At 40.7% G+C, this 26,915-nt stretch overlaps 2 protein-coding genes across 5 annotated transcripts; one reads left to right on the top strand and one right to left on the bottom strand.

The window, feature by feature from the left end:
- The first annotated feature begins 440 nt into the window (after positions 1-440).
- LOC131676821 (uncharacterized) lies at positions 441-10,698 on the top strand. 2 transcript variants are annotated; one of them, XM_058956162.1, is made up of 10 exons: positions 441-649; positions 711-1,019; positions 1,081-1,329; positions 1,384-1,428; positions 1,486-1,764; positions 1,833-2,012; positions 7,585-7,746; positions 7,811-9,934; positions 10,064-10,345; positions 10,405-10,698. In XM_058956162.1, exons 1-10 carry the CDS (start codon positions 643-645, stop codon positions 10,590-10,592), a joined length of 3,825 nt encoding a protein of 1,274 aa, XP_058812145.1. In that variant the 5' UTR covers positions 441-642; the 3' UTR covers positions 10,593-10,698. The 2 variants fall into 2 exon arrangements, with proteins under 2 accessions (XP_058812145.1, XP_058812144.1); XM_058956161.1 differs by having other exon boundaries at positions 443-649; positions 7,811-9,952.
- Positions 10,699-11,676: 978 nt separating this feature from the next.
- LOC131676819 (uncharacterized) lies at positions 11,677-26,384 on the bottom strand. Of its 3 annotated transcripts, none has more exons than XR_009303248.1 (12): positions 26,238-26,384; positions 25,982-26,175; positions 25,549-25,797; positions 25,448-25,492; positions 25,110-25,388; positions 24,864-25,046; positions 24,491-24,673; positions 21,919-24,432; positions 21,594-21,860; positions 21,286-21,526; positions 13,745-13,812; positions 11,677-13,675 (listed from the first exon to the last, which is right to left on the bottom strand). XR_009303248.1 is itself a non-coding variant. In XM_058956160.1 (10 exons), the coding sequence occupies exons 1-10, from the start codon at positions 26,242-26,244 to the stop codon at positions 21,339-21,341; spliced, it is 4,233 nt and encodes a 1,410-aa protein (XP_058812143.1). In that variant the 5' UTR covers positions 26,245-26,384; the 3' UTR covers positions 13,819-21,338. The 3 variants fall into 3 exon arrangements, 1 of the variants encoding a protein (XP_058812143.1); XR_009303247.1 differs by having other exon boundaries at positions 11,678-13,675; positions 25,858-26,175; XM_058956160.1 differs by lacking the exons at positions 11,677-13,675; positions 13,745-13,812 and having other exon boundaries at positions 13,819-21,526; positions 25,858-26,175.
- Positions 26,385-26,915: the final 531 nt, after the last annotated feature.

The raw sequence follows: 26,915 nt of genomic DNA, 5'->3' as shown, positions 1-26,915 counted from the left end.
AGTCTTTATCCAGAAGGATTCAGCGTCGTTACATTTCGAGATAACGAATGCCAATCTTTATTCAATCTATTTAAATTTAAAGCTCAGTTTATCAACAAATCACGGAGTGCCATTCCCCTGGGTAATAACTGTCAAAAACTCTAACCCATGTGGCTAAGAGCATTGTCAAGGAAGATCGATAGTGTCAAACGAGGACGTGGTAACATTTCTTTAGAAAATCAATTAACAATGATTCGGACGTTTTAACCCTTAAAGGCGCAAACCAATTTTTTTCAAATTTTCTGAAAATTGTCTCACAGCTTTGATACGTTACTACGATAATTTTGAGATGGTTTTTGCAATGTTGTTTTAAAACAACATTGCGCATTTAAGGGTTAAAGGTTGAACATATATTTATAATTAGAAAGATGAGTTCTATCGGTTTATGAAATAAAAGGAGAATTTTATTCGTTTTATTAAAAAAAATCTGCAAACCAAGATTTCGATTAAAAATACTTGGCAACACTGGGTGTTGAGTTTGACTGTCATAAAAACTGAAAAGTTCCGAACTGAGAAGTCCGCGTTATTATTTTTCAGGTTTTTTAGTGAAAACTAACAAAAATTTTACATTATTCCCTAATCTAGACCGGTTTCTTGCTCACAATGAATGGTAATCTTTATTCTATAGTTCTAGTTCAATTCTTCCAAACAGCACTAACCATATTCCATAGTTCAACGGGCAGACGATCACGGTTTTTGCGTACACATTGGAAATCTTCGAAAAGAGACCTCGGAAGCGGAGTTACGCGCCTTGCTGATAGAATGTACCGGAATTGTCTCTTGTAGCTTTCGGCTAGAGAATTGCACATACTGCCCGACTAAAGTAGCCATCGTTAAATTTGCTAGTCGGATGGAGCAGTTAAATGCGTGTTTGCTAAATCAGAGATGGTTAAACGGCAAACAATTACTAGTTTGTTGTCCGGAATGGCAATGGGTATTCTCGCCAACTTCAAGCGTGATGGTTAAACACTTAAATGAGGGTAATGTTTTGTAACGTTCAACTACAAAATTTGGATAATTAAATGTTATATTTTATTGTAGACATATCCGAGGAAGATCTCTTCGTAATGTTCAAAGCTATCGCAGCAGTCGAGAGTGTTCAGAAACCCACCTACAACTATGCATATATTGCGTTTGTCAATCCGGCGGCAGTTGCATTAGCACTAAAAATTAAAAGACACGTTTTCAAAGGCGCCAATATTGAGATACATCCCATTAGAAGAAATATTTCCATGCTTCTCAATACATCATGGAAGTGGCAGTTTCAGAGCATTGCGGAGAAGTGTAACGGTTAGTATGATCAGTTATAAAAGCGTCTCATTTAATACAACTTATTCATTTTAGCCCTGGGATTAAAATACGACCAGGAAGCAGAAACAAGAACTATATGTAAGTCCTTCAATGGTTTGTTATCAATCCAAATACTAGCTACGGTTTATATTTTAGTGTTTGTTACAAATATTCCGCGTCAGGCATATGAGGAAGACGTTTTACAGTACCTTAGCAAATTTGGTAAAATTGTCGAGTGGAAAATGGCTGAATCACCGTTTTCCATAATGACGAACAACGGATATGTGACCTACGCAAATGCAGATATGGCCCGTAGTGCATATTTGCATGGTTCTCATTATTTTCAAGGTGTAGTACTTGAGATATACATTCCGGTTCTTACCTACGGCGAAGTGATATCTACCGTGGCGGTTCTGTCCCAGCAAACCAGTGTTTGTGAGTGTTGTGATTTTAATATTTTCCTATTTCGTAGATTCACATAACTATTGTTTTTTTTTAAACAGATCTCACCAACGACGAAATATATAATGCAATGAGCTATTGTGGTCGCGTTACCTACATTCATCGTATGGATTCGACGATGTGCACAATTGTGCGATTCGAATCGCAGGCATGTGCACAAAAAGCACTCAAAATTACACAGATTGCAGGGGAGAGCGTAAGCCTGACTTTGTATGAGAAACGTGAGTATATTTGAGAAATTGATAACACAAGTTAAACTGCAGGACGATTTACCGTTTTGTTCATTATCACGTTTGTTACTTTTTTAAATATCGCGCCAAATATTGTTACAGATCTACTAGGGTGGGTGCTCCTATAGTTGAGGTGTACCAATAGTTGCAGTAGTGGGTTATACGCCTAACTAATGGCGATTTCGCTTGAACCTGAAACTGAGTCAGGTTCTAACCCCAACCGCTGTCAGTTCATACATTTTGACAGCAGTTGGGGTTAGGAACTGACACAGTTTCGCCTCAAACAAAAACCACATAAGATACCAACCATCAACAAATATTTTTTTTATCGATTCATCGCACTAAAATTATGCGACAATAAAACTGTTATCCTTGAAATTTGCTCAAATAACTATTGAAAAAAATTATTTTCTTAGAATTTTGAGCTCCCTTGCACCTATAGTTGATGTAGTGTACCTATAGTTGCAAGTCCCATAAGAAACCAATGGGATTTGCAACAATAGGAACCGAAATTAGCGATTGCACCACTATTGGTACATGTGTTCCTATAGTGGTACAAGCGGTTTTGAATACATAAATTGGTTACTAAGCCATCTTTATATTTGTCCTATGAAGTAGGGACTGAAAGCTTTCGTTTAATGTAATTACATTGCCCATAGGTCTATTAATCGATTTTTTTATCAAAAGTTCCTTAAGCATGCGACTATTGGTACATCCACCCTAGTAGATAGGTAAAATTACGTGCGCTTTACTTACTTTTTTTATTTCGATTATAGAGGTTTTAACCTTAAAGTCATTCGCCTCTTCGGGTTAGAAAAATCTCATGAAAAATTTCTAACCCTATGTGTGGGGTCGGGACTCGAACCCAGGTGCGCTGCGTACAAGGCAATCGATTTACCAACTACGCTACACCCACCCCCTTACTTAGACTTATCTCATGTGGTGAAGTATTTTCGACTGCCATTAAGACCCTCGAAATAGAGTAACCGCTCGATATCCGCTACCGTAATCGTAATATTTGACGGCCGCGAGGTGAAAGAAAGAGTTCTTCAGAGGTACTCTAGAGTTCATAAAGATGACAAACCATGCACTCTAAATTGCTGGTTCCCACCTAAATATCATTTTACCTTCAATGAGGTCTTATATCTTCATGTGTTACGGATTTGCAGCCTGGCCCTACGACTGAGACAGAGAAAGGAAGCATGTGCAGCTGGTTTTCGTCAAAAACGCTCGGATAGCTGTTCGACTTTCTGGGAGTCTAAAATATGTCTCAGTTGAGGACACCGAACGTTAGTAGAGGTAGAAGACAAAGGCAACAACTTGTCAATTTTTTTCGAAGCCCAATCTGCAGAACGGCTGCATCACTGCTTTAAAGCAGCAATAAGATTCACAAAAACTACGTCCTACAAAACAGTGTCACGCAACCCCACGAGAAGTAACCCTACGCCGGTTGGCTACGAGCGCGAAATTACAATTTCCGCTGAAGTGCTATAAGGGAGAATTCCTTCACATACTGCAGGTGCAATAAGGGGGGAAAATCGGGAAAAGTGCGTACAACTCCTGTCGGACACGAATCGTCAGTCGAACGTTCGGGTTAAATCGACAGCGCGTCAAACCACGCGAAAAATTCGGTTTCGAGACCATATCACGGAGAGTGCGTTCGGGGAAACAAAAACAAAAGTGCGGAAAACCCTCGTACCCGCGAAAACTACTGAGAATCTCCCTTCAGCGTCGGTCGAAAAGAAGGGCCCGGATGGAAACCTGCATCCGGCTTGGATATGGCAGTAGCGAGCGCGGAGGCTGCCGAAAGGATCAAACGAAGAAGAGGATGGCCAAACAAAAACGCTGATTCTAGAGATGATCGACACGGAGAAGAACTTCCTAAGTCGCCCGACTCTCCTTGGGAAGTTTTTGAGAGGGAAAGGTCAAAACCAGATTCGCATAAATCACCAAACTGAGAAAGTTCCGATTCTAAGTCGACACCGAGTTCGAAACAGAACTAAGATGCATAAAGCTAACAGAAGCCAAGCTGAGACAGTACGATCTCAAAAACTACACCATAATATTCATAAGGGGGTCCCCGTAAGCTTCAGCAAATGTTACAGAACACAGAAGCGATGCAACGGATAATGAAGATTCAGCGAATCAAGAGACGAGGTAGCAATGAAGAACTGCAGGACACCATGAACATTAAGAAGACTGTTGAAGGAGCATTGGTACCAAAATCCGTCAAGATTATCGGCTGCAACTTCAGACCCGAGCAGATGTACAGCCAATACGCCAATGCAAAAACTGATGGAGATTCGGCCATGGTACCAAGTTCTGTATAGCCCGAGCAAGAAGTCACCTGTGGAGGAGAGCACTCAACCGTGGATTGCAGCACAGACACCAAATGCCCAAACTGCAAGCTCTGACACGTAGCAAAGGGCCCCCAGTGACCGGAGAGACAAAGACACATTCAAATACGGAAAACAACGAGAGAGATAAATACCATTCGATCAGGCAGAAACGCATTTCCCAAAATCGGTTCACCTCCTAGCAGAGATAGGGGACGAAGAAGATGAAGGTTCATTCCCAAGGCTCGAAGAAAACGGCCACACACGACCCTCCAGAACATACGGATCCCAAGGCAGGCAGGCGAACTCAAGATTCAGGAAAACGAGGCGCGACTGGATACAAACATACCTAGGGAACCCGGACCCAGCACAGCTTGCACGATATACAACAGGTGGAATAGGAATTGAACAAGGATCACCTACTGGTCGAGATAGGTCAAGATATACAATCAATCATGGAAGGGCATCTGCACCCCGAGAAGCAACACAGACCGCTACAGTGGCATGTAAAAAGCTGAAAATCCTTCAGCATAGCCTCAAAAGCCTTCACCCCGTCGAAACAAGCATAGAGCTCAGTCACTTCCTCACGGAAAATTCAGTAACCATGGCACTACCGCAGGAAATCTGGCTGAAAAAGAAGAACTGTTCAGGTTGCCACACTTTAGACTGGTATTCGCCAGACGGAATCAAGGTCTGGTGCACGAGACTAGACTACGAAACGATTCAGTTCAAGGATGTCTTGCCGATTGGAGCGGTAGGGATCAAACTAACAAAAGGCTTCTCCCCATTCACTTTGATCTCGGTCTACATTCTGCCGGGGCTAAACCTCTGCGGACTGCGGAGAAACTAGAAGGAAATTTCTGGAGTTTTTCGAAACGCTCGAAAACACTCAAGGAGAAGTCCTCATCGGGGGGGACTTCAACAGTCATCATAAAAGCTGGGACCCTAGTTCGTCAAACTGCCCCAAAAGAAAACCTGCTCACACAGCGTCCTGGAATCCTCCAAATTCGTACTGCTCAACGATGACACGCCAACGTACATGTCTACGATCAAGAGGAATAGTACAGCAATCGACATCACACTAGCGACAGGAGGCTTGGTGTCAAAAGCATCCTAGGAAGTGATCCCACAGGAATTCGGGAGCAATCATCTGACAATCGCACTAGAAATAGGGAGTGAGATCCCGCTGGTACCAGGAACAGTGGAAGGGGTGAACAAAAACAAAGCAGCGGATCTAATGAATCAGCTAAACCCGCAATACATCCACAACACAGAGGAAATCCAAACAATCTTCGAGGAAAGCATCAATACCAAGCGAGAAATTTGGCGAAACTATGACCAACTCAAAACCATGACAAAGCACATTAAGCTGCAAAAAGCAAGAGCAATACTAAAGAGACTCATCAGAAGGGTAAAGCGCGCGTACTGTCAGGAACTCTATGAGGCCGTGGACAAAAACACCTCCACAAGGCAGCTATGGAACATCATGAAGAGCCTGGACACAGCGCTCACACAAACAGTGAATAGGAAACCGGAAGCAATCCTGAAAGAGTTTCTAACACACTACTATGATGACAAACTCAGAGCGGTCCGGAAACCTGCGTCAGAGACCCTTTTTGGCTGGAACGGATACAATAATGCACTACAGGTTGAAGAAATACTAGGTGCACTACAGAAAAAGAAGGCCCACTCCGCTTCAGGAGAAGACGGGATGTCCTACGGCATCCTAAAAAAACTCAGACCAGACATGCTGCTAAAGGTATGCGAGATACTAAACGAAGTTTTTGTTTCCGAAGAATTTCCCGGCAGATGGAGAACCACCCAGATAAAACCAATCCACAAAAATAAGGGTAATCCACTAAGCCCAGGATCTAGCCGACCCATCGTTCTCATGAATGTCAACCTCAAGCTCATCAACTCAGTGATCAACAGCAGACTGAATGAGATAGTAGGAATTGGAAACCTGCACCCCGCTCGATCGTTCGGCTTCCGGAAACACTCAACTAGGAAAAAGCATACCATCGCAGTTTTCCTAGATCTCTCTCATCACAGCTTTCGACTGTTTCAACCTCCAAAAGCTCCTAGATACCCTGCAGATTCCAAATAAGCTGATTTCCTGGCTCCGCACCTACCTCAACGATCGACGAGTCCTCAAGACACAAGAAGGAGTCGCCCATAGGGAGATCAGCGAATCTCTTCCCCAAGGATACCCACTAACTCCAATACTGTTCAATTTCTACACCTCTAATCTGCACCAGATCATTCTCGATGGATGCGAACTCGTCCAGTTTGCTGACGATTTTGCCGTGGTGGTGATTGGTACTAGTCTGGAAGAAGCAACTGAAAAAGCCAATAACTACCTGACCCAGCTCCAAGCAGGTCTCGAGAATCTAGAACTCAGAATCAACGTCTCCAAAAGTGCAGCAGTGGCCTTCACGGGAAAAGACACCAGTAAGGTGCTCAAATCTACGGAAACGCGGCCAGGGCGAACCTACAGAAACTCCAAACCGTGCACAACTCGTTCCTACGCAATGCGATGCGGTACCTAAAAGCTACTCCAATTCACGTGATCCATGCAAAAATCGGACAGATGCCGCCGCACATCAGGAAAGAGCAACTGAAAAGCACGTACCACACCAACTAGTTATATTCGTTCCGTGCAAAAATCTGTGGTCACGTCTTCCTTCGGAAGGGAAGTAGTTCATGAGTTGATGGGTCGATAGCTAGTCCAGATAGTGGAGTCGCCTCTCTGGTACCGGTCTTTGGTTCGGTATAGCGAAAATAAGCTGACCCCTAATACTTACTAACAAATATCCTCTTCCCGTGATACTTGTGGAGTGCTCTGTAGTATATACAACCTCTAGCAAAAGCAAGTATCGGACTAACATTCCTTTCCTTTCTTTCCGCTATCTACGTTCGGGCCTGGCCGGCGCCGGTCTTGATCAATAAATACTTTTGGATTACCAGGAGTTGCACATTGAAAGATGTTTCGCTACTCCCAAGCATAATTATCTACTGATTCCCTGTGCAACTTCAGGTAGTCCAGATCGATAACGGAGTAGCAGCCAGGGGTGGTCGCACAAGCTCAAGCAATTATTAGTACTAGATTTGTGATTTTTCTCTTATTATTGAAACATTTAACTTCCTTGACCTAAGTTAAACACAGATAACAGGCTAGTGTACGTTTAATGAATTACAAATCGCAATGTTTTATTCTACCATTTCAGAAAACTACAAAGGCGCTGATCTCGTCGCCCGCCTTGCGACGAGTGATTTACACCTTGAAAAAGAAGCAATGCTACGCATGATAAATGAGGCGGAAAGGAGCTGTCGGCTTCTGACAGTTGGAAATCATAAATACCATAATCCACAGCCAAATAGTTACGAAGGTATTTGAGTTGTAATGAAATTCATTGAAAAGAGTAAGCTAATCGAGCGGTTTTGAATTTGCAGTTCAAGTTATGAATTATGACATTAGAGCGGATTTAAACAAATTTCGACAATTCTTCAAACGGTGTGGTTTCGTTACACAATTTCGCCAAATTTCAGTGATGGCACATGGGAAAGTAGCATTGCTAAGCTTCGAAACAAAACTAGAAGCCAGACGGGCGTGTAGTATGAATCAGATGATGATGGACGGAAAACGATTGCTCATTTTCATGGCTTGTGAAAAATTGGATATTGATCCTGATCGGTGCATTGACATTACGGGGTTGTCAATGGAGGTCACGGATGAAGAGATATACGAGCGCTTCCGCAGTCATGGCGACATAAGATTTGTGTACAGAAGGACCCACAGACAAGCACTTGTCTATTTTGAAGAGCCTCCTTTTCCGGGTGTGGAAACAATTGGCGGCGGACAAAGTGTACAAAAACCATTTGCAAAACATAAAAATCTGGTTGATTTTGCAATCGGAATCGGCAAATTTTCGATACAAGATAGCGTATCTTCAACTTCGGTAGGACCAAATGTTTACGCATCGAATAATCGACCTTTACGTGATTTAATAACGAAAGCCAAAGGTATAGCGGCAAATGTGGACAGCATTAGTTCTTCAGCTCAGCGCGGGTCAGAGGCTCCATCTTATAATACTTCATCCCTTCACTCCATGCCTACAGACTCCCAAGTTCAGGGTTTAATATCTGGGACAAATGGTACTGTAACAGGGATGCTTCCGAAAGAGTCGGAAGTAAACCGCTACGATCCGGTGATAAGCTTCCGTATTCAAAATCCTTTGAAAAATATGGTAGCATCTCAACAACCAACAGTGACACCCGCAATGCAACGCCTAATGCAATTTGTAGATAAAGGTATGGCGAATGTTAAACAATACACTTCGTTGCCGAAAAAAGATAAGTATTTTCTTATCCATGGCATTGTAAACCTGTTGAACAGTGGTAAAGAATTTGCTAATATGCAACCGGATGAAAAGATCAACTATTTAAATGATAAACAGAAAGGATTCGATTTTGCAACTCCTTTCTGTCAACTTACGCACGGTAGACAATTACAGCTTTTGTCGCTTATCGAAACAGATTTTCTTGAAAATATCATTAACGATAATTTATCTACTGAGAAAACTTTAACTAGTTCGAGGAAAGTACCCAGTAAAAACAGGTGGTCGCAACCTAACGAAACAAATGAGAAAGCTAAGAGCAGCGGTTCCCTGTCTGTTATGGATCACTTTCGGTTGGTCAACGGAATTATTAAACAATTTCAGGAAGTGCCAAGATTAATCAACATGAGTGACGTCGATAAGATCAGTTTTCTAGCCGCTGGATTTAATGGATTCGAATTCGCAAATATTTTTGCGAAATTATCAAGTGCCGAACAGACAGATCTGCTACAAAATATTAAAAAAGACCTTTGTAAGGATGGTGGCTCATCAGACCGACCATCATCTTCCAATGCCAACGTACAGCACACATCATCTACCGTAGTCATGAAACAAAAGCCAACGAATACCATCTTGAATACCCAGTTGCCCTATTACTCACAGCCGCCACAATTGCAATCAAAGTATACAACATTGCCTGCTCCAATACCTCCAACTCCTCCAATGAGGCCAGTTTTTAACTCTCAAATGCCTTACTACTCCCAACCATCAAATCCAGTATTCATGCCCATGACGCTTGAGCCGCGTCCACTCGTCGTAATCAGACCACCTGCCTGCTTCAGGGAGACGACTAGTAATACATATCCCAGCAAAACTCAATTTAACACGAAGTTCGAAAGCAAACGTCCCCGCAATATTCTAGATATTGTCACCAGCAGAGTTAGTTATAATCGATCTCTATCCAACTCTCCTTCACCCTCCAGAAGTCGTTCCCGCTCCAGCAGTCGTGCCCGATACAGAAGCCGCTCCCGTTCCAGAAATCGTTCTCTCTCTAAAAGTCCTATACGCTTCAGAAGACGATCACGCTCGCCACGAAGTAGATCTCGATCACGGTCACCCAAACCACGGCGGTACAATCGCTCTCGATCCAAAGAGCGTCCGAATGTACCCCGCGCGAATACACCTCCCCGGTGGAGTTCATTTATGGAGGATGAGATTGCCTCAATTGAACAAGCTGCAGGTGAATTCTCCAGTGTTAGTAAGTATAAACAGCCTCTCCTAACGTTAGTTCGATAAAGTTTCAACGTTTATTGTAAAACCCTTGCCCGTAAAAGCTTTGTATACCCTATATTTTTGCTCTCCATTGCAGTTCTTGTCTCCAATCTGCCTCTGAATGTCGAAGAGGAAAAACTGTCAGAAATGTTCGGCACTTTCGGGGAAATCGTAACAATTCGGATGGAATCCGTTACCCATGGAAAATTTGACAAACGAATGCAAGCTTTTATCGAGTTCGATACATACAATCAGGCCGTCGGAGCACTCGACTTGCACCTGACTCGATACCGTCGCCAGATAATACGTGTATGCTTTGCTAATAAACGACCAAAGCCACAGCTGGAATTAGCTATTTCGGTTTCGGTCAGAGGAGTCGGTAAGTGTAACTGCTTCTTCATACTAATTTAATAATACTAGCATGATTTTTTTTTGCAGAACTTGAAGAGACTTCCGTTCTCGATACTTTCAAAACATGTGGCGACATATCAAATATGTGGTCGAAGCGTGCTAGAAGCATAACATACTATTTAGTAATTTTCAGGCAATGGAAATCCATTGCTCCTGCTTTGAGAATAAACAGCCTCATCAACGGAAAGGCGTGTGAAGCAGTAAAACTTACCTGAGTCTTGGTAGAAATGTTAGTTTTCGAGTAAGTGAATTCGAGTGAATGTATGAATGCAAAATGTACAGAAATATACGAATGCGTTTATCATACGACATGGCAATTAAGGCATCTCTTAATGTACGAATTTGAACATTATCATAATTGGCCAATCCTTAAACAGAAGCTCACTATTGCAGTGGTCTAAAAATGAAAGTAGCGTTATTCATATAATACGGGGGTTGTCTTGTAAGTACTTATGTTTAAGTCGGATTATTAGTGTTTCCATATCCCGTCTAACAGTTGATTAATTCCTAGCTAGACACTATACTCAAAAATGACACGCAACTTGCGCGTACGGTTGAAACAAACTCTACGAGAACATTTCAAATGGGCCGATAAGCAAAACGTAAACAATTCCGGTTAATACTTACTTAAAATGGACACTAACAAAGCTTTATACACACCTTAAATAAGCCGATTCTGAAACGGGGCTGTTGGCGAAATAATAGATTATCGAAAAGGCACATAAGCAAAATAACTTGTTTTGCTTATGTTCCCTTTCACTTCCCCTCAAAAATTAACGGCTCATATACACCAAACAACAAAACGGAAAAAATGTTCATGGGCCCTTTTCTTAATGAAAAACTACAAGGGGCAGCCCTAAGGGGGTTGCACGAACTGTAGACGTAGGACTATACTACTTAATGTAAAATATTTATTTTCTTAGTACTTAGTGTGAGGGAAAAAACACCCGGACCGGTGAAGAAAAATCAAATTTTAGACAATATTATCACATCTCATGTATAGACCAAGCTTTCTAGTTGCTCTCAAACAGATCCTAAAAGTTCAAACACCCTTGGATAACCCTAAGTTTGTAGATGTGTTTCGATGCCACAGGATTGTAAAATGGTTAATATTGCGTCATGAAAATTCAATTCTTCCGTGACATTTTTTTGCCTGCGAAATGCCCTGTGTGTATGCAAAGCTCATGATTTATTGGGATGTATTAGCATTGATCGGAAAAATGCTTTCCAACGCTGCGCATTGCATACATACAGGACATTTTGCAAGTCACCAGAAGCTGTTCATTTTACCACCGCCACATGTTCAATTTACTCACTCGCTATAAACATCTCATTTTTGGACATGGTTAGAAATCAAGAATCATGTTTGAAAAAATGTGTTTATGACGAAGTATTTTTACCAGATATGTACAAAACATGTCTAACAAGAAACATATAAGGTGATTGTAATATCTCATTCACTTATTAGTTAGAAAATAATGTCTGCTTAACGTGTTCATTTTACCGCCAGTTCTCCTACCTACCAACACATTCGCACCAAACGTTGAACCCAAGCGTACAATGCAAAATGAGTCAACGCTGATGATGATGGGTAGAGCGAAAGAGACAACTAGTACCACCACGACACTATTAGCGCGTTTCACCAAAATTCCACGCGGCCTTTCGCGATTGAAAGGAACGGCCGCGCTTAGCCCATCTGTCATAATATCGTGATTTTGCATAGCGAAGGGCTGAAAAAACAGCCCTGCGTTATGCAACACTTTGGGCAGGTTAATTATACCAGTTGCAAGTGGGGCCAAATTCACCAAGTTCCGTCAAATACCTTTTAAATTACAGAATTGATAAAATTGCTTAGATGAGCTAAACTAATTAATCAAATCCTGTTTTAAAAACTGTCCTTGCGTTTAAACTAGAATGGGAAGCTTATTACTACCACTACATTACTTAATTTCAAGCGTAAATAGCAAATACATGTGCTAGTTAAACCAAAAATTTACTGGCAACATTGCAGCGGCATTTAGGAAGCAGTTGGAGCGGTCGCCTGTTGGACGACACAGGGTAGCGTCCCTCCACACTAGACTTCTAGCTCAGCTACACTGGCTGTAAAAAACACAGCGCAGTGATCTGCTTCGCCAGCCGTTCAACAGGGAACTGAGCGTGTCTGTCCAAGTCCGTTCTTTAAATAGTCGATGATGACGTCATTCATAGAAGCGTTGCGCGCTAGGTACACCAATTCGTCGTACAGGGCTTGCGAAGCGCTATCTTCTGTGTGTGGTAATGCGCGATATTTTGACAAGGTTGTACATTATTTAATTTTTTAATGCTATGATATCAAAAATCTTTGGGTTTATCTATTGGAATCTATTCTTAGAAGTATTTCGGGGCGATTTGTGCCAAAAAATTGAAAATTTATGGTTCGTTGTTTTATTTGGTATTGGAGATAGCCATGATTTGTTGTTAGATTATGTGGCTACCGGAGTGCGCCGTTTGTGACTACCGGGACTGTAAACGGGGAGACCTTCCTCAAGGATTGTCTACAGAAGCGTTCATCTGTTGAAGCAACATGTGGGCCCTACGGTCTTCTGGCCGGATCTAGCTTCATGCCGCTATTCAAATGTTATCCTGGAGTGTTACCAAGCGAACGGGTTCACTTTCGTACCCAAGGATATGAAAAATGTGGGGAAGTGGTTGTAAAATATATGGTAGGAATTGAACGAAATGCTCGACTATTCGAACAGAAAGTTTAACTAAATTTTTTAGGGAATGTTGTTAGTAAATGGAACTTCAAAAAGAAAAATAAATGCATGAAAAATATATATATATATCGGTTGCACACACCCGATTGAGCCACATAAAATAAGAACAATTAAATTTGTGACTTTACCACAATACATGAATGAAGATGTATTTGGTTCCATACAAACAAGTATATTTTACCACGCGGAAGCCCATCGTCGAGCGCTGGCTAATGGCGCTTGTTGATGGCATTGCAAAACGAGTTTCGAAATTGTTGTTTCCTACACACACTGAATACCTGAAGGTCCGTTCTCAAAGGTTTAGCTTAGTTTATAAAACAACATCTGACCCCTTCAGGCATGACGCCAACAATACCAATTTTGCCAGTAATAGGGCTGCGATGGAACAAGAAAACAATTCGATTGCTTGGACTATAGATCGTGCTGATGAACGTGATGTCCTCGAAGCTCATTCCATGATGCAGTGCTCAATCCTTCTGGTACAACTCATATCGGGACGAATCTTTTTCGTAGCATGTGATTCCAAGCTTTTCGCCCAACAACTAAAAATCAAATGCTTGTTATTAAATCGAAATGCTACGTTTTTTGTTTTTTTTTTTGTTACAACTAACCTTGTCGCACATGTCCGCACGGGAAGTGGAGTTGATCCCAATGGTCGTGGTGCTAGAATTCCAGTACACTACAATCAGGGAGTAATACAAATAGAAACATATGTTGAATTAATTTTTCGTTCTAATATTTTGGGTGAGGTTTATGATACAGGTAATTAATAATACGACACTTTGGAAACAATTCCCATTTTCCCGGAATGCGTCATTTAATGTAATAAATAAAACTCAGGTAAATTCTAATCTGTAAACATAGCACTAGGATCCATAGACATAAAATCCTTTGTCAACATGACAGTTGGCAATGGGCTTTAGGAATAGACCATCTATCGGCTATTACCATTTTTTTTTCAAATGATCACCCCGATAAACTTACATCGTTTTCATTATTCGCAACTTTTCTTGGATTAATTGAACCTAAACTTGTGAAAGTGTATAATTTGCAATAAATGTTACCGAACCTACTTCTTAAGATTATTTTTGTTTAATTTTTATTTTCTTTTTCAACTGGTTCTCAGAAAAATTCAATACTTACGCGAAAGGAATCTCCCGGGAAAATCAGATTTCTTGGTGGTAGGCTGCATTTACGAGGCACTTTAGTGAAAATAACACAAGACAGAATTGACCGTTTACAGCGGCTTAAAACTAGTGAACACAGAAAACAGGCGTTTTCTCAAAACTTTTAAGGTGTGTAAAATTAAATTGAATGGTATGTAGGATACTCGCCCGGTAATAATATTGACTGAATTGACAACTGATTACATAAAGAATTCCAAATAGCCGACATAGCACTTGTGTTTTTTTTATTTGAAATCTGTTTTCTGTGTAGTTGAGGTAGTTCCACTCCCAGCGATTCGATTCCCTAATGAACGTGGCGCCTCGAGTTTAAATCGATCAGAAATTATACTGTCGGACAATAAAAAAAAATAAAAAAGTGATAATAAAGAGCTAAAGAGGAAAAAGCCTTTGTATCACATCTTCAGCTTTTATCACAAAGGCAATTTCTAGAAAAACTTCTTAAAAATTTGAATAAAAACACGTTACAAATCGCCATTGAATGAAATTTCGAATACTTTTGAATAACCATTGTATACGAGATTACACGCAAGATACGTATACCGATTGCTATAAGTCTGATAACCGATCGTAGCGACAAGTTGCTACTTGTTTAAGTTTATGTCATTTAAAAACGGTTTATATTTTTGCACATTTGAAATTAGATTTGCATGACACTACGTCGATACCACTTGGCCCGGACACTTTGCAGTAAAACTAAAAAAAAAACGATCGACTTAGTGGCTTGTTCTAATGACGTAGTTTGTAATTTTTCGTTGTAATTGCACTCATCAAAACATCGGTGTTCTTCAAACTACACTTGCATTTCACTACAACAGATACGCGTATTCCGACACTCTGCAATCTTCATCAATCGATTCAGAAACATCATCATTCTCGCTAGCAGAGTGAGAAATTACTCTGAACTAGAAAAACTCTAAAAAGAGAACCGCGGAGACTCCATTTTGAATCGATTGGATTCGCGTTTAGCTGTCAAAAAACGAATCCAATCGAACATTGCCTATCCTTATAACATTGGACGTCTTGCCATACAATGCCGGGGCATACGTTGCCAAAAATGCTGTTTTTCTCTCCGCAGTTCTCTTACTAGAGTTTTTCTACTCTGAACTATAATAAGGTCATGCTTTAGACCTGGATGGATTGAGTTGATGAAAATTGCAAATGACTTCTATAGTACAGCAGAAATGGATAATTGGGTAGAGCGTTTTTCAAAATTTTCTTTGACACAGTTCGCATAACTGAGCCGTGGATTTTTCAAGTTTTTTTTTTTGTGGATGCAGTGTTGAGACCCGTGTTCTGGGCGGCGAAACATTAGTTAGTCATCGATACTGCTTCCTTGCTGTTCGCGATGGAATGCTCTTATCTTATTTTCAAAATTTCGGAAGAAAAGTCTTGATACTTTGGAGCGTGCATATCTTTTGTTGTACTGTATGAAATTAATCAATTTCTTCGCCGTTTAGCCGAAAATATGTGTACCAATGTTGTTTTAAATTATATATTATGTATAAGACATGTATTAACAACGGAAAGTGCTTTGAAAATCTTTCGAAAACGGCTCAGAAAAAGTGAAAGTTTCCAGCTGATCTCGGTCACAACCGCCAATATAGTGTGGCAACAGAACAATAAAATAATGAAAAGTTTTAAATATAGGTCCGAACCTCATTCGTATTTAGCTGTCTGAAGCGAACAGAGCATCTCTTCGAAGGACTGTACAATACCGGATGGTGGGGTTATGCTAGTATTAGTAACCGAACGAAATGGAAAGGCACATGACATCAAAACGAGCGAGAAAGCGTCGACCGTCGTTGTACTACCAGCATCCGCAGAAGCGGGGCAGTATTTTTAGCACCAAGGCCGGTATTAAATTGGAATGCTCGTTTACTAAAAACATGCGACGGCAAATTTTTCGACTTCTTCAGGGTACATAATGTGCATATTGCCGTTGTGACCGAATTTTTTTTAAACCAAATAATACATTAAGCAGTAACTCTAATTTTGGTGCTCGTCGATATGATTATTGGATTCATCGGAGGAATCGCAAATTGTTTATAACGGGTGATTTTAACACCGATCCTGGAATACTGCTCAAAACAATTCTAAGGGTAAACTACCTTTTAATGCCTGCTCTACTGGTTATTATTCAGTTTTGTTTTCAAATGGATCTGCGTGTTACTCGTCTAAAATGAATCAACAATTGATTTGGTTCTGACAGATCAAAGTCACATTTGTAGCAAATTGATTGCACATGCTGTTCTTTGTTCTGATCGCCTTCCAGTAACTTAGCTGTTTTCACAAGAAGCAGTTTCCAGCGCCATTAGCTCATTGTTTAATTACCACAAAGCGAGTTGGGAAAGGCACAAAACTTTATTGAACAGGAAGAAAAAATAAATCCCGATTTTATCAATGTCCCCGTTTTGTCAGCCTGAAATTCACCAAGGGACTGATAAAAATGGATCTTCACTGCATTGAAAATAATTTTAATCATGTCATGATCATGATTTACAACATTGATACGGCATCACAAAATTCAAGAGATTCAATGCAAGAAATTTCTCAGTACCAACAACACAGACAAAATTTAATACTCCTATTATTGAAGACAATCTTCAACCTCTGATTCACTCGAAGAATGTTCGAAAATGTCTTCTCGTGATCCTGCTGGGAAATTTACGTTGGCTTCGACAAGGATCATCTGCTTGTTCGACTGTTTGTACCGCTCGTCATGCATTACAGCATTGCCCTAAACATAGGCAATTGTAGTAATTATAATCGAAGTGAGAATTGCGAGAATGACTCTTGCATTAAGAATGCTGAAAAATGTGCGTATTATGGCGAGAGTACATATGATCTATTCCCATTTCCTATGTACAAACAGCTCACGAGGAAGCTTTAGCGTTCCTTAAAAGACGCTCTAAGCACTTCATGACAGAGATAAAAAAAACCGCTACGCCACTCACCAAGACAAATCATGATGCTCTCTTGGTTCAGGAAGAGTGTCACTCTGACGATCCCCATGTGGGACACTTCCAGGAGCACAAAGAAAACTCATGTGATATTTCATCCAGAGATTAAACTTACTGTTGGATTGGTTGGACCTAGGCTGGGTTCCGGAAACTTTGTGATACACTTCCTGGCATCGAACAAACCTTAGTTTTCACAGTACAACGTGAGGTTGTCTTCTCGATGATAATTGATATAATTTACTCCACAATCATTACTACAGCTTTAAGAAGGTGGACTGCTTAACTTCCCATAACCACGTATCTGTCTCACTTGTGTTTCTATAAAATTAAGAAAACGAGCGATAAAGTTTGCAATAATTTTCGCTATTTTGGCAGTTAAAATTTTCATTTCATGCAATTCAACCATGTTTGTCTTTAATTCTTTTCTCTATTTTACATTTGAGAACAACACCATTTACTGTGAATAAATCTGAATGGGACTGAAAGGCCCGTAGCGCGATCTTCTGTCGCCTTTGAATATTATGCCGTTTTAAGGTTGGACAGGGAATGCGCAAAATTCGCAAACGAAAAAAGCAGTTTTTTTTCCACACCGTAGATCTGATCTTCATAAAAATCAATCAGCATATGTAGAATGTTGTTACAGTACCAACCTTAACTTGACCTTGAAACTGTGCCCGGTTCTCAACCCAACAGCTGCCAGTTCATACACCTTGACAGCAGTTGGGGACAGAACTCTACTCAGTTTCGTCTCTGGCTAAAAACGGGATTGGTTTTGCGCTACTGGGATGTTTACATAGGCTTCTGTTTTTATTTCGCCTTTGAACAATAATTTAGTGTGTACGTGGAAATGGCACATTATCCACTCTTATTTTATGGTTTTTACTTACTTAGTCCAGTACATGACTAACCTACAACCTGGACAATCGCACGCTACGGCCCTGCAAATAGGTTTAAAACCTCCTACTGAAAAAAAATCATTTCATTGCGTAGGCATATTATATCTTAATAATAATAAACCGAATCATGTAAGCAATAGGGATAAAAACTCACGACTTGTGAATGAACACCCAATAGCTATATTGAATTAGAAATGTAATGTAAACTAAACAATATTTTCAAATATAAAATTAAATTAAAAAAACTAATCGGTAAGAATACACTGAATTAACAAAAAGTATCAAGTGTCCTTTCGTCTCGACTCAATACAACTCTATTTCTCTTCGCCTTTTTCTCTGCTACGAGGTCAAACACCGACGCCAGAGAGGTGACTCCACTATCTGGACTAGAAGATATCGACCCATAAACTCATGGACTGGGTACTAACGGTATTACTTCCCTTCTGAAGGAAGGCGCTAACCAGAGATTTTTCCACCCCAGGAAAAAATCTCAACAAGCTTGGCTGGGATTGAACCCAGACTAACTGGTGCGAGTGGCAGTCACGCTTACCACTCAATCACCGGCGCCGTCACTTTATTTCTCTACCTTGCTATATCTATCTTATCTGTTAGCTACGGTCCACCCCTTCGACCGGCATCTTGTTTTTTTTTTTGCCGTGACAATAGTCTATAAGCCTAATCGAACTAAATTGTTGAGAAGATCTTCGACGCCGTCTGGAACGTAACTAGAAACGCCTTCGTCTTGTCGTTCTTTCTTTTTCCACCCTGGTCTGCTGAATCCGCTGGTAGATCGTTAAAAATGATATCCCGAACACCTTGCGCCGCCAACGGTAACGAAACATCCAGGCGTCGAAGCCCTCCCCCGCAAACTGTACGATTCGCACCTATCTTTTGCTTTCTTGTGGACTTCAGCCGATGTTCACACTATTTCCGATCTTGCGTGGGTCTGCATCGAAGGTCTCGATTGCACAGAAAACAAACGTTTAAGCTCATAATTAAATATGTGTAAACACCTACAACTGCCAGTTTGAATAAAGGGAGCGACTAAAAACTAAAACAAGTTGTGCAAACTTTTTTAAGTTGTGCAGCGATGCTATGCAGTCGGAATACAACTGCCAAATAGCACGTAGCAAAGATGGCAGTAGTGAGACTGATTTTCAACGAATATTATATAAATTTGAAACTTTACATAGGTTTTTCATTAAATTTAATTCTAGCCTAAATCTGTTGTCTGCGGACGAATGCGTTCCTCGAGGCTCTTTTTTTTTTTTCAATCTATTCTCCCCTTGTAGTTTGTTTTGCTGTCGATGTAGCCGTTTCTTTATTGAAGCGATGCTACCTCTGCTTCCAGATTAGCGACCCAAATGGTTGTGTCGTATACGGAGGTATCGGTGTTGAAAGTTTTATGCGCATAAATCTTACATCATTTGGGAAATCAGGATAGAAATTGTTCCAGAATTATTCGCTGATTGTAAGGATTTCACCATACTCATGCATTAGGTATGCAAGCTGTCGGCTACTTGTGCTCGGGTTGAGGCCGTGTATGCTAACCTCAATGGATCCATTTTTCATTGATAATGGGATGCTTCAGGATTTCCAGTCGTGTTCTAGTTAGTGTTTCATATAGTGTTTTTGCACTATTTCCTGTGCTTGTTGAGCCGAAGTGAGTTGCTTCAATAGCGAGTATTTTCCTGTTTCAGTATGGTCGACACAAGTTTGAAGTTGATGAGAAATGTTTTATCGAACGATGAAGTAATTTTAGTAGTTGCTGGTTTCAACTTGTAAGGTGTCCGCGAATTTCGTTAAAGAAATGAATAATCCAGATATTGTCTTTAAAAATGTTGGCTATCATCTGGCGTACAAGTTGTAGTGAAAATTGGTCCATAAGAAAACCAACTTGAATAGTTTTGATGCTCTTCTTAGATAAAGGCAACCAGGAAATGGTTTTCATTAACCTATTTTTTCAGTGAGTTGATTTATTCGATTCCAGCACAACATTTACAAAGAGCTTAGAAATGGCACTAAAAGTTTCCAGTATTTCCACTTTTCTGTTTCCAAATTATGTAAACGACAAATTAAACAGCTGAAAGAAAGATGCCTTTATAACATCGATCGTGTAGCAGAAGTTGGTTCGCATCCAGGTAGCCATAGAAAACACTAGCGAAACGACGGATCAATTTCCTGTATACTCGAACTTTTATACTCGTTTGGTCTGCCGATCTGTCATCACTTTTTCAATTGTCGAATTAGAGAATACCTCAACATAAGTTTCATCTGACGATACTCCTCCATAACAACCTGGGTTCCAAAAATGAAATATTCAACAAAGATTTTTTTTCTGATCACAAATTCACTCGCAATTTTATTTTGTTGTAGTGCCTAGCTCTTCTACAATAATCAATGTGTAATACTATCTTGACCTCGAAAATTATTGAACCATAGTGTTACACAATTGAACAAAAATGTTGAAAGTATGAGTTTCCAAATAATGAACTATTGTTAAGTCTTTATAATGTAATGGTTATATAATGCAACAACTTCCAAACAAACTAAGAAACTATTCCCGGTTTTGTGATAAGTATATTCTAATAGAATCTTTATTCGATTAGAAGAATACAAGTAAACGAATTATGGCTACCTGCTACTTACATGGTTATAAACTAGCTTGTAGTTAATGAATTAATTTAATTTCAGAAAATTATAAGTATACTTACATCTATATTCACCATCAAGTATTATAGCTGAGATATTTATTTGTGGATCTTGCACATATAGTGTTATAAACTAAAACCTTAAAATAAATTAGTTTTAACATTTTCTTTTCAAAATCTGTGAAGACAGTTAAATGCACTTAATTAGCTAAGCTGACTATATCTATACTTTAACTGCTAGTATAAAGTCAAAAACAAAACAGAAATCGTCTACGCCGTCTGAATTTTCATTCTCTGCTAAATATTTCCTAAATACGGTATGGTTAATTTTCGTTTATACTAATCTGTGTCATATAGTGTTATTATTTTTTACTGGATACTCTGAATCGTCTTAAATGTATCTTATTATCTAACTAAAATTATATTTTTAAAATGTGTCATATCAGAAACTAACTCACCTTCCCGCAGGTAGCTTTCCCACCAGGGGTGCCCATCTCGAGTGACTGATCGTTTACACAATGGAAATCACTTTGCACCTGTGTCCTGTGAGTAAGTTGTGTGTACTCACTGCTGCCCTCACCGCGTCACGGTGCTTGAAATCAATAACGCAGTATGACCTTTGGTGATAGATCCTGGTCCACATGTTCGTAATTTCGCCACACATTTTGAATGTGTCATAGATGGCAATTTCGTCATATTCTGCAACGGGGAGAAATATCGTTACCAAAAAAAAAGATGCGAACCAAGTATTGTATCAATTTCTTACTTCCACTAGCGGATACATTGACAGCAAAGCCGGGACGCTCCCTTTGTTTTTTGTTATTGAACGCGACACGTAGCAAATGGCCACGATACTGTCTCAGGTGCATATCTAACGCTTTCACTGCCTGGTCAAATGTGTCAAAAGTGATGAAAGCTCGCTTCGTTTGAACGTTGAAGGTCGGTATTCTAAGTTTTACAATTTGGCCAAACTTGCCAAAAATTTCCACGATAGATTCTTCGGATGTATCCATTGGTAAATTTCCAACAAAAACTAAAAAATACATTATTTTAAACAAATAAACTATATGGTTGTTTTACTCAATACGTACTGCAACTAGAAACGCCTGTTTCTTCAATAACTTCACCGTAAGGGTCCCGTTCTCGACGATGTTTCGGATCTCTGGCTGGGGAATAACTATGATCGTCCCACAAAGGCGTTTCGCTTCTCATACGTGGCGGAGGACTAGGGCTCAGCGAAGGCGTTCTAGAACGAACTCGACGCAGGGGACTCCGCGATTGAGCGCGATGAACTCGAATTCTCTCCGGAGACCTTGACCGACGGTGGTGGCGATCTCTTATGCTCGGTGGCGCCACATAACGAGACCGACTGGGAATATTAGGTGATCGGGATCTTGTCCGATATCTTGCCCTGGGTGCTTCGCGCCGAGAGTCGCGGCGAGCCGGCTCATCTCTATACCGTCGAGGTGACTTCGATAGTGTTCGATCGTATCGTAACAATGAGCTTGGCAGTAAAGCATTTGAAAGTGGACTCAGACTTTGGCGCTTAGATGATAATGAGTGAACATTCTTTGATCGGCAACCGGAACGACTCGGCGAACGAGAAATCGATCGGGAGTGACGATAGCGTGCCGACGGTGACCTGCTTAAAACCCTGCTCAATCGTTCCGGTAAGGGTGTAGGTGGTGAATTGGATCGGGACGTTCTTGAGCTAAGCTTTGGAGGATCTGGTGCCGGAGGTACGATATCTGAATCAGAACTGACCGTCAACGTTTCTTCTATATCCTCTCCTCGATCAATTTCTTCGCTCGCTTGAAGTATTAGTTTCTCAGCCTCTTCAAAACGATCTTGTGCTGATTGTTTGGTGTTCGATTCGGTGCTAGTATCAACGGGCGTTAAAGTATTGGCGAACTTACTTTGCCAAGGGGCCAAAGTTTCGCAATTTTCTGGTTCGTCCGGAATGTTGTGTTGAGGATACGATATTGGATTCGAAGCAGGCATTGGCTCTGTTCTCATCATGTTAGCAGACTCAGACGTAACAGTATTGACATAATCTCCATGAATTAAAAATAATATTCTCAACTGCTGCGGATATGTGAACAGCGTGAATAAATTGGCATACGCAAAATTGTTTTGTCCGCTTATCAGAGAACTAATCTTCTTATCTGGAGTCATGGTGAGGAATTGTTGATTGTTTATAAATTGATTTACGATTCCATGAATAAGATTAAATTGGTCAATCATCGACAGTGAAGCAAAGGCCCTAACACGCATCATGTCCCCTTCCACAATTTGCATCAGACGTCGCATAGCAGGTGTTACAACAGGGCCAGTTTGTGTATTGTTCATCATCGGTCCATTTGGTCCCATGGGACCATTAGGTCCCATCATTGGACCAGCAGGTCCTCCGATTGGACCACCAGGTCCCATCATTGGACCACCAGGTCCTCCCATTGGACCACCAGGTCCCATCATTGGACCACCAGGTCCCATCATTGGACCACCAGGTCCTCCCATTGGACCACCAGGTCCCATCATTGGACCACCAGGTCCCGTCATCGGACCACCAGGTCCCATCATTGGACCACTAGGTCCAACCATTGGGCCACCAGGTCCCATCATCGGTCCACGAGGTCCCATCATCGGACCGTTGGGTCCCATCATCGGTCCATTGGGTCCCCTCATTGGACCATTAGTTCCCATCATCGATCCATTAGGTCCCATCATTGGACCATTTGTTCCCATCATCGATCCATCAGGTCCCATCATCGGGCCATCAGGTCCCATCATTGGACCGTGGGGTCGCATCATCGGTCCACCAGGACCCAGCGTTGGTCCACTAGGTCCCATCATTGAACCGTTAGGTCCCATCATCGGTTCATTAGGTCCCATCATGGTACTATTAGGACCCAAAATAGGTCTGACAGGACCTGATCCATGGAAATCTTGCGATTGGTTGAGCGTTGTTCCACTGGCTCCTGGAATTGCGCCGCTCGGACCAACATTAGACCCCGTGGTTCTCCCACTAGAATTCGGTCTATTCGATCCTGTCTGGATTTGAAGAAGATTTGGTCTAATACCTTGTATCGAGTGCTGTGTTGATGGAGCTATTGAGCCAGATGAGAACTGCGATTGTCCTCCGGTTCCATTTGAACTTGATATAATGTTTACTCGGCTGACTACCATTTTAGACCGTTCCATCGGTTTTATACGTAGAGCCGGTTCAAGCGACCGCTTTTGTTCCATGCACACAATTGCCCTTTCCGAAGACTTACGAAGCACAAACTTCACTAGTCCTATTTCATTAAAGTGATCGTAGATCTCTTCATCCGTAATCGAAGTATTCAATCCAGCTACCTTAACACACAGCTGCGGATCAATGAACAAACACTCGTTTGCCAAGTGAATGAGTACTCGTTTCCCGTTTATGTAGTTCTGATTCAGCGAACATGCACGTCTAGCCTCCAATTTAGTTTCGAAACTTAGATAACCTGTCCTCACAAATCCTTCAGAAATCTCACGAAAGTTTATTACATTGCCACATTTCTTGAAATATTCCCGAAACTTGCTTAAACTGGTTCCTGGCGAATAATTCATGATTTGCACTGTAAATATATAAAATTTAGTAAATAATAAAAATAAAGCGAATAAAAAACCAACTACCTTCATTTAGATAGAACTCTGGATTCGGATTCATATAGAGCGCATTGGGTACCGTTCGATAACGTGCCATCTCCGCTCGATCTTCTTTTTCAATCATGCTTCGTAGAGCTGCCTCCTTGTAAACGCGAATGCTTCCTTTAGGAAATGCTTCCGGAATCGCCGCCATGTCTGACAAATAACTTTCTGGAAGGTAAACAGAAGAGGTATGCTTAAATGGCAATTGACCGTGGATTATTGATCGAGCTATTCTGTACCGTCTCCTAACAATGAGCAATGATTTGATGAATAATCTTATTTAGGCAAAATGTCAAGAAATCTTTTTATGGAGCATTTTAGTGGGCTCACACCGAATCTTATCTACATAAATACCTACCCTGGGAAAATTTTGTAATGTACACATTTTCATTTGCTATTTGCTTAACTTTGAGCGCTTGAGGTACAGCAATGTAGAACTGAAAGCGAACAATAGTACAGTATCTTTTCGCATCAACTCGATGGATGTAGGTAACGCGTCCACACTCATTCATTGCTTGGAATATTTCGTCGTTAGTTAGATCTAAAAAACGAGAGCCGATTCACAAAACTGACTATACAATTATCTATCAGGTATAAAACTTACAGACATTTGTTCTTTTCAACAATACGGCGGTTGTAGACTTGATTTCTCCGTACGTTATCCGTGGATTATAAATATCGAGAGCAACTCCCTGAAAGGGGTGTGGCCCGTACAAGTATACATGACGAGCAACTGTAGGATTTATGTAAGTAACATAACCAATGTTAGTTAGCACAGAAATCGGCGACTTTTGCATTTCCCAATCCATAATCTTGCCAAATTTTCCAAGGTAATCTACAATATCTTTCTCTAGAACTTGTCGAGGGATATTGGTAACAAGTACTAGAATCAACGGGATGAAATTAATAAAAAGAAATCTAGATTAGTCAATAAAATCTTACGTTTCTTTTCATCTTCCGCAGCTGGTTCGTACCTCAAACCCAGAGCTGGAATATAAGATTATCAAAAGAAATGCATATACGCATCAGATTTAAGCACAAACCTTCGCATTTATCTTTGATACTGGCGAATGGAAGCCCCTTTGGCTTCTCTAACAACATACAAATAGTCCTCTTAATTGAACCCATTGCAATTTCTACTCCCTTCAAGCTTCGGTCCTTTATTTTCAGTGCTCGTTGAGCACTCTCGCTGCGCTCAAACGAAATGTATGCATAGTTATGTGCTGGCTTCTGGACGCATTCAATAGTACCGATGTTTTTAAAGTGATCATAGATATCTTCCTCAGTTATATCTGCCAAATTAAAATTATGTTTAAAATTGAAATACGCATCCAGTCTTGTGCAATACTAACACTCATTCATGTTCTTCACGATAACCGAATACCGTGGAGTAAAATTTTTCTCCGAATCAACGCTGACAATGAAGACACGTTTCCCCTGGAAAAATGTGTTATTCAACCGGAACGCCTTGCTTACCTCTTGTCGATTCGAAAACTTTATGAACGCTATCTTTGTTGGACAGTAAGTAGAGTGCTCTAGGCGGAAATACACTGATACAATCCCTTTGCATTCGCGGAAAAACTGTCGCAGCTGGTCCTCGGTAGCCGATTTTTGAATGTTCCCCACGTAGATGTACAGGCCGCTCTCACCGCTGCCGCTAGTCTCAATAGCTGAATGGTGATAAAAAAAAGTATCGTTCGTTCAAAGCCATAATAATAACACTAATACTTACTGTCCATAACTAGCACCTTTATCTACCGAAATCGTGTACGGTGAGTAGACTTCACTAAAAGAATTAGACCTTGTGTATTTTTTTTTTCCACAAGAAAATTACAAATTGGAAATGCGGAAAACTTTCAAACATGTCTGGCTATCTATGCACGTTCATTCAAAATAACTCGACGTTGAGTTGAGTTACCAGCCACACAATCATCCCAGTAAAGTTCAGTCGGAACTGAATTGGAATTCTGGCTGGTTCCAGTTCGTATTCCGGCTCCAGTGACACAACCGATTCTAACTAGAATCGGTTGTGTCACTGGAGCCGGAATACGTACTGGAACCAGCCGGAATTCCGGTTCATTTCCGGCTGAGCTTAACTGGGCAGGGATGCCATTGTATCAAATTTACTGCCACCCCACGGCACAGCCCACACTGAGAAACAAAAATATGCATAGTTAGCATAGTTTCTATTCCCGTCTCTTTTCTTCTGCTGTGATTTTTATGCATTTTCATGCATAAACTTCTAGTAAGCATTCGATGAGTAGATAGACCGAATAATATTATTATTACATATTATGTTCAATGCATAAAATTTACAGCAGAAGAAACGAGAGGCAAATAGAAAAGTATGCTATCGATGCATAAATAAAATTCTGCGTGCAGTGAGCAAATTTTCTGGCAGAGACCGCTC

The sequence above is a fragment of the Topomyia yanbarensis genome, chromosome 1 (genome assembly GCF_030247195.1).
Source record: "Topomyia yanbarensis strain Yona2022 chromosome 1, ASM3024719v1, whole genome shotgun sequence".
In the NCBI taxonomy this organism is placed as follows: Eukaryota; Metazoa; Arthropoda; class Insecta; order Diptera; family Culicidae; genus Topomyia; species Topomyia yanbarensis.
This window is presented reverse-complemented; position numbering and strand designations above follow the sequence as displayed.

Bases quoted from the DNA above. Each gene is read 5' to 3' on its own strand.
- LOC131676821 (XM_058956161.1), top strand. The intron at 1,020-1,080 runs GTAATGTTTTGT...ATTTTATTGTAG, and splicing joins GGTTAAACACTTAAATGAGG to ACATATCCGAGGAAGATCTC. The intron at 2,013-7,584 runs GTGAGTATATTT...CTACCATTTCAG, and splicing joins CCTGACTTTGTATGAGAAAC to AAAACTACAAAGGCGCTGAT.
- LOC131676819 (XM_058956160.1), bottom strand. The intron at 25,389-25,447 runs GTAAGATTTTAT...CGTTGATTCTAG, and splicing joins TGCGGAAGATGAAAAGAAAC to TACTTGTTACCAATATCCCT. The intron at 25,047-25,109 runs GTAAGTTTTATA...CTCGTTTTTTAG, and splicing joins GTTGAAAAGAACAAATGTCT to ATCTAACTAACGACGAAATA.